Below are 8,134 nucleotides of genomic sequence, written 5' to 3'. Positions count from 1 at the left end.
TAGGGAAAAGAACCGGAAAAGGGAAAGAAAGAAAAGTGCAATCAACATAAAAGCAGTGGTGTATGAACAAAGATCACCAAAAAAAAAAAGGGGAGAAAAAGGAAGCAGTTAAAGTGTCCATTTTGCCAAATCATACCAGGCCACAATCTTCGTTACATATACATGCAATGTATAATAATAATAATAATAATAATAATAATAATGGGAAGGTTACTTGTACGATTACCTCAACCAATTTTTGTTTGTTTGTTCAATCGTTATACCCTGCACCACGGTGCACATAGCAATGTGCACCACGTACGTAAAACGACGTCGTTTTGGTGTTAGTGGACGCGGACGCGAATGACTCCAGAGAATTCACTATCTATAATACACATAATCATTATCTATAATACACAGAAAGTTTGCCTAGAATACACAGAATGTTTGCCCAGAATACACAGAATATTGACACAAAATACACAGATGTTAGTGGACGCGAATGACTCCAGGAAATTCATTATCTATAATACACATAATCATTATATAGAATACACAGAACGTTTGCCTAGAATACACAGAATGTTTGCCCAGAATACACAGAATATTGACACAAAATACACAGAACTCATCATCCTAACATTCGAATGCACAAACACATCACAACCTGTGTTAATAACATGAATACACAGAATATTGACACAAAATACACAGAACTCATCCTCCTAAACATTCGAATGCACAAACACATCACAACATGTGTTACTAACATGAATACACATAACGGTTGCCTAGAATACACAGAACGGTTGCCTAGAATACACATAATGATTGCCTGGAATACATAGAATATTAACATAAATACAGAGACCGGGCGGAACGGGAAACGTGATTTCCAAAAAGCGGACGATCAGTTTACAATGCTCAAAACGACGTCGTTTAGGTACGTGGTGCACATTGCTATGTGCACCGTGGTGCATGGTATAATTTGCCTTGTTTGTTGGTTAGACCAGTCCTAAGTAGACCCTAATTGTATGAGGCATATTTAAACTCATATCATACTTAGATTAATTTCAGTTCGCACCGGGTCGAGCCATATGAAATGAGATTCAAACTCTTGACATTTCTTAAGCGATGAAAGTGCACGGCAATTCACGCCAATTAAGCTGGTTAGCTCAAATAGAATTTTTAATCACTTTTGATGGAGATTAGTGTTTCTCACTAACATAACAATATTGATGGGTTGATCAAAAATCATTTTAAAATTAATCAATAGGTTCATTACCATTTAGAAAAATACACTTTCCGATCACTTTGGGAATATAATTGGGATGGTCTGGGAACATGAAAATGCAAACAGTAATATAATGTTGTATGTGTGAATCTTTTGAAATTTTTTGTTGCTTTTTTTTTTTTTTTTGTGAATCTTTTGAAATTTTTTGTTGCTTTTTTTTTTTTTTTTTCAAGTTTAGAGATTTTAATTAAAAAAATATGCAGTTAAACATTATAATTAATTTAAAAATGAGTTAGAATTAATTAAATCACATTATAATTAATTTAAAAATGAGTTAGAATTAATTAAATCATTCCCCTATATGAAATGTTCATTAACTAATAGCAGCGAAAGCAAATTTGAGATGTGATGGGTCAATTGGTCAAAATTAGACGAAGCCTATGTCTCCTATCTGTTCAAATTCAACACTCAAATGACCCAGCTTCAATTTTTTATTTTTAAAATTTAATTTTTCTTTTCTTCAATTTTTTATTTTTCAAACTATAAAAATAAACATATATTTCCTTTTTCTTTTTCCAGTTTTTTTTTTTTTTTTAATCTCCCATAATCAAATGCTAGCTTTAAAATATAAATAATAATATTTTGAGTTTGACTTTAAAGTTGTATTTGTTTATCTAAAAATTTTTGAGCACTTTGACTCCGTTACAATATAGTATCCGTTACAATAATGTAATATCATTTTATCCAAATTAATACCAATAGTATTGATTAATTATTTCTTTTTAACAACTCAATACGTACATAATATCATTTTCTTCTAGAATATATTGTTCTTATTTAGGAATAAGTATTATATTCATATTCATAAATAGTATATAAATTAAATGTATGCATTCCAATAATTGTATCCATATAAGCTGGCCCGTATCATCCATCACCCAAACATTAAAAATTAAAAGCCAAGAAATCAGCTTTCCATGGCGGATGATAACACAAAGCAGCCTTTGCTTTCCCCCGCCGGAGACGACCACGTCGTCGGTCTCGCCGACGACGAGTTTCTTCTCCGGCCATCACTCGCCTCCTTCAGGTCCTCGTTCGTCCCCGACCCCGATGACATCGCTCCGATCACCGGAGCCCGCGATTTCTTCCGGGAGTTCAAGGTGGAGTCGAGAAAGCTATGGTACCTCGCCGGCCCCGCCGTCTTCACTTCTCTTTGCCAGTACTCCCTAGGCGCCATCACCCAGACCTTCGCCGGCCATCTCTCCACTATTGACCTCGCCGCCGTCACCGTCGAGAACTCCGTCATCGCCGGCTTCTCATTCGGCGTCATGGTACCCACACCAAAACCTTTTCATTCTATGCAATAAAATTGTAGGGATTGATAATCAACACAAATTAATTATCAAAAATGTCAGAACTCAGTAACCTAAGCTGATTTACTTTCTTATAGTTCTTTATTGATTAGGGTTATTTGAGCAAATCAGTTATATGAATCTAGATTGATTTATTGGTCTTTTATCAGCTAAAGTCACAATGCAGAATTTATTTTTGCTGTCTGACTAGCTATAAACAACCTAGATTGGTTGTGAATTGAACTTTTATTGTTTAGGATCACAAGACGTGATTTATTCTGCTGATTGAAATTTTGTGAATATTAATGATTCCAATTCCAATGTTGAATAGTTGGGAATGGGGAGTGCGTTAGAGACGCTATGCGGGCAGGCGTTTGGGGCGGGGCAAATAGACATGCTAGGAGTGTATATGCAGCGGTCGTGGGTGATCCTGAACGCCACGGCGGTGATATTGACGGCGCTGTACGTGGCGGCGGCGCCGTTTCTGCGGCTGATCGGACAGACGGAGGAGATATCGGCGGCGGCGGGGAGGATGGCGCTGTACATGATCCCGCAGCTGTACGCGTACGCCATGAATTTCCCCATCGCCAAATTCCTGCAGGCGCAGAGCAAGATGATGGTGATGGCGTGGGTCTCCGGCGCCGCCATCGCGATGCACACGCTCCTCAGCTGGCTCCTCATGCTGCGCCTCCGCTGGGGCCTCGCCGGCGCCGCCGCCGTCCTCAATTTCTCCTGGTGGTTCATCGTCGTGGCTCAGCTCGTCTACATTTTCAGCGGCGCATGTGGCCGCGCCTGGTCCGGCTTCTCCCCCAAAGCCTTTCAGAATCTTTGGAGCTTTGTCAGATTGTCACTTGCCTCCGCAGTCATGCTTTGGTAAGTCATTTTCCAGCTTTGGATATTAGATTTTTTAAGAATCTATTCATATCCTATAAATCAGCTTAAGTTGTCTATAACTGTCCGATCATTAAGCTGTTCTGGTTCTGGTCCAGCATAAACTTATGAATACTAAATTAATAGTTCGACCAACTTAACTGAATTATATGGGTCTGTCAGATTTATATAATTCAGGATTGTACCAAATGCGTCATTTAAAATTCATTGTCACATTTTTTTATACCCAACAGAAAACATTTTTTTTCAATCATTTGACGCACTGGGTGACCGAACATCACATGTTGTATGATGTTAGTCCATGGAATTCAATGTCGATAAAGAAACAAAAATCTGAGTTCATATATCGGAAATTAGTTACTGTGTGTCTGTGCATATAAAACAATGGATTCATCTTTATCTTCATTTTATTTAAGTATTTGTAAATTGAATATTTTTTTTAAAAAAAATAATTTTAATTAATCAAGAATTTTTTTTTGGCAGCTTAGAGACGTGGTATTTTATGGCATTAGTCCTCTTTGCTGGCTATCTGAAGAATGCTGAGGTTGCGGTGGATGCCTTGTCCATTTGGTACGTGCACTTTTTTTTTTCTCTCAATAATACAATGGCTATATAATATAGTACGATTAATTAATTTTAATATCTGATTTCATCTTTATAAAATATATTTGATTTAATTAACGACTATTATATCAAAATATTTATTATTTTAAACGCTATTGGTAGGGTTTGTAGGCGGCGTATGCATGTAGACTATAGTGCAGGCCAGCAAAAGATTGCTTGAAACTTTTAATGAATACTGCCATTGTTTTTGTTTTATTGACTGACAATAACATGTTTGCTTAGATTGGCTAAACAACGTTTGATTGTCGTTATTGCACTATTTTTTATTGTTGTTAATTGATTAGGAATTCAATAATGCATGTAAAAGTAAGATGACTTGGCTAATCAACATTTGATTTGACTGTCACTATTGTCCCCTATTTGTCCTTTTATCACCTAGAGAAATGATTCCTCTTCTTTTGACATGAATATATACGCAGCACAAATATACTTGGTTGGGCAGTCATGGTAGCCATTGGATTGAATGCAGCGATAAGGTTCGTCCTCCAAAATCACCACTTCCATCAATTCAGCATAATTAAGTCATAGTCATTTAGGGGTAACTTTAGCCAATGGGACAGATAGTTGTGACAGCTTAATTGACCTTTTTAGTTTAAATCAGTTAGTTATAAGTCACCTAAATTAGTTTATCTCATTATATTTCTTTGCTTGCTAATTTAATAAATAGCTATTGTTAGTTTTTCCATAAATCAAAGTGATTCAGTCAAGTTAATCAGATTGTTAACTTGATAATTACAAGGTTACAAGTTCAGCTCCTAAGGTAAGCGGACTGTTAAGTTTATTGGTTTGAACCGATCAACTATAGACAACTTAAGTTAATTTGCGTGCAGTGTTAGAGTGTCAAACGAACTAGGCGCGGGCCATCCAAGAACGGCGAAATTCTCGGTGGTGGTGGTTGTAATGTCGTCGTTCGTGCTCGGCGTCCTCATCTCCGCCGTCCTGTTAATCTTCCGGCGGCAGTACCCGGCGCTGTTCGCCGACGATGAGGTCGTCAAGGCTCTCGTCTACAACCTAACGCCGTTGCTCGCCACCTGCATCGTCGTTAGCAACATCCAGCCGACTCTCTCCGGTAACCAATTCAATAACGCAACCGTTTTTAACCGCCGCTGCAGATTTTGTCCTTTCAATCTCACTGTATTGTATTGTGTGTGTATAGGGGTCGCCATTGGAGGAGGATGGCAAGCTTTAGTTGCCTACGTCAATATTGCATGCTACTATTTGTTAGGAATTCCGGCAGGTTTAATAATGGGCTACGTTCTCAACATGGGTCTTGAAGTAAGTGCATCTACTTCAACAATATTTAGAATGTTTTATAAGTTATAACATCTTACTAAAGTTTACTGGTTGTACTTGGTACAAAAAGACTATATTTTGTTTCATATTTGGTGATGTCAACAGGGTATATGGTATGGAATGCTTGGGGGAACTGTGGTACAAACATTAGTCCTCTTCTGGATAGTCTACAAAACCAACTGGAATAAAGAGGTAATTGTTAAATTTGGACCACTTTAAAATAGAACATTAAAAAAAAAATCTAGTTAGAACCGACAGTTCAAATCGGAACAAGAATCTTTATATAAAGTTTTGGTTCTGATTTGGCCATTTACAGAATTAGAACCCCCAATTTCGAACCAGAATCGTGTTCAAGCCTAACTTAATAATTACAATTAAATTAAATTAATTAATCTGTAAATTGCAGGCTTCCATTGCAGCAGACAGGATAAAGCAGTGGGCTGGAGAGCCCGAGATAAAAGAGGTCGATTGATTGAACTACACAGGTCAGACATGATACATTGAACACTAAAATTGGTAAAATATGTGTGTTTTTTCTTTTCTTTTCCTCCTTTATGTAAAAATTTAAAATATTTAAAACAATGATATTAATGTATAGAAGATTGTGGATTATGATGACGCCGGAGGTCACGTGAGATGGGAAAAAGAGCGGTGCACCGTACCGGAGATCAGCGCATAACCGGCGCCGTTCCCGTTCAATGCTACGTGTCCGTCTGGATTATTTTCTGATTAGATTATTTAGATATAGGTTTATATTTACAATATTCATTATCCTTTTTGTGGTGGATGGAGGGATTACCATAATCTTTTTTTGTGGTGTCGGATCTTGTAATACGCAAACAAGAACTATAATTTATCATCCAAAATAGTTCATATATTTGACTAAAGAAAAATAGCACTTTTGGTTTTTAAGATATAGATTAAAACGTATTTAATATAATTTCTCAAACAATGAGAAACAGAAAAGAGAAAAAAAAAACGAATAAAAAATTAACAATACATAGTTTAGCCTCTCCCACACTATCACACTATCAATGGCTAAGAAAGACTTTTTTTTTTTTTTTTTTTTTTAATAAAGTGGCTAAGAAAGACTTAAATCCATCGGAATTAAAGTTTACCTCTCGATGAATATACTATAGACGGTAATACCAGTCTCTCTTAAGTAAATCCCTTAATTATCAAAGTGAGTATTTTTGTTTCTAAAAGAGAGAAATGGGCTTTGGCTGATCATAAAAACAATGGAATTAATGGGCTTATGAATAGTGGTTTGGCAATCCAAATGGCATGATTAATAGCGGCAAATTATGCTGTGGCCTTGCAAGTGAACATACACCTTGTTATGAACATACACATCTCATGAGTTAATGGGTTTGAATTTAATCTTTTAGTATGTTAAGATCAATTTTTTGTTACAACTACGTCAAAAGCTAGTGAATACATAACTTTATTTCTTTATACCTGCATAGGAGCCAATGCCATGTTTCAATAAACTTGTGATCTGATGTGCTTTGATATCAATCCTTGGGATCAAGTGTTTATTACCACTATGGTAGAAGCAATAACTAGTGATAAATGCGCAGTTTTATTTCCTTATACTTGCATTGCAGTTAATTAATGTCATATTTCAATAGTAGAATGTTAGACTTGACCTCTAAGACAACGTTCAATATAGTAAACATAAGGGATATCACACCTTTAAAGCGGATCAAATTAAAAAAGAAATACTACTCCCGATTTTTTTTCCTACACTTAAACTCTTGATGTAGACACTTAGCTTATGACTCATCACATGATAAAGATATCTTGTCATTGCTTGTATATTTTTTTTAGTACTATGGACTCCGTTACAATGTACTATTGTTGTTGCTGGTACATTAGAGAACAAAAGTGAGAGAATAAAAATTGGGAGTCTGTACAGGAAAACTCGATCAAATTATGCGTCTAAATCTTTGATTGGATGGAGAAACGAAGTGTTGTTTTGCATGATGAAAGGAATTAATTGAAAGATTTTTTATGGTATGTCTGATTTTTTTGGCAATTTGCTTATGGATAAACGTATAATATGGTGGGAGCAGTTGTTTAATGATGTTCAACTGTCGGAGATTGTGGGTAGATACTAATTGGAGTTAATCGCTTAATTAATTACTCCGTACTTTTTTAAAAGATGCTAAGCAGAATATCGTGGATACGTCATAGGTGGCGTCATACCTCATTGATCGTTTATACATAGTGAACGTTTTTTATAAGGCAAAAATTTATGGGTAACCATCTTTTATTCGTAAGATGCGTCAGGTCAAGATGAAAATGTAATACTAATTAGGAATAAAATATTTATTATTTATATGAAAAAGTGTATTACTTTAGCAGAAAAATGTAATATTTTATATTTTGATTTAACTTTATTGCATTTTTCTTCATAAGTATTACACTTTCTCTTATAAGAGCATTACTTTACATTTTTCCTCAAAAGTATTACACTTTCTCTTATAAATAACAAACACTTTATTCTTGATTAATACGGAGTATTTTTTAGTATAAGTACTACATTCATATATTGACATGACCTAACCCGTCTCATGGATTAAGATCAGTGAGACGTTCTCACATAAGTGTGACATTTCTTATAATAATAATAATAATAATAATAATAATAAATCTAAATCTTTTCACTCACTTTTTTTTTAAAAAAAATTGTGAAATAACTGAATATTGCTCAAAAAAGGTACGAAAATTAAGTCAGTGAAATTTTCACATTATAACT

The 8,134-nt window shown here is 35.3% G+C and overlaps 1 protein-coding gene across 4 annotated transcripts; it reads left to right on the top strand.

Annotated features, from left to right (window-relative positions):
• Positions 1 to 2,129: 2,129 nt before the first annotated feature.
• Positions 2,130 to 6,260, top strand: LOC116024528 (protein DETOXIFICATION 29-like). 4 transcript variants are annotated; one of them, XM_031265436.1, is made up of 9 exons: positions 2,130 to 2,544; positions 2,897 to 3,438; positions 3,940 to 4,026; positions 4,500 to 4,556; positions 4,911 to 5,149; positions 5,237 to 5,355; positions 5,479 to 5,565; positions 5,780 to 5,858; positions 5,975 to 6,260. In XM_031265436.1, exons 1-8 carry the CDS (start codon positions 2,191 to 2,193, stop codon positions 5,843 to 5,845), a joined length of 1,551 nt encoding a protein of 516 aa, XP_031121296.1. In that variant the 5' UTR covers positions 2,130 to 2,190; the 3' UTR covers positions 5,846 to 5,858; positions 5,975 to 6,260. The 4 variants fall into 4 exon arrangements, with proteins under 4 accessions (XP_031121296.1, XP_031121297.1, XP_031121298.1 ...); XM_031265437.1 differs by having other exon boundaries at positions 5,972 to 6,260; XM_031265438.1 differs by having other exon boundaries at positions 5,780 to 5,889.
• The last annotated feature ends 1,874 nt before the right edge of the window (positions 6,261 to 8,134 follow it).

Source organism: Ipomoea triloba, chromosome 7 (genome assembly GCF_003576645.1).
Source record: "Ipomoea triloba cultivar NCNSP0323 chromosome 7, ASM357664v1".
In the NCBI taxonomy this organism is placed as follows: Eukaryota; Viridiplantae; Streptophyta; class Magnoliopsida; order Solanales; family Convolvulaceae; genus Ipomoea; species Ipomoea triloba.
This window is presented reverse-complemented; position numbering and strand designations above follow the sequence as displayed.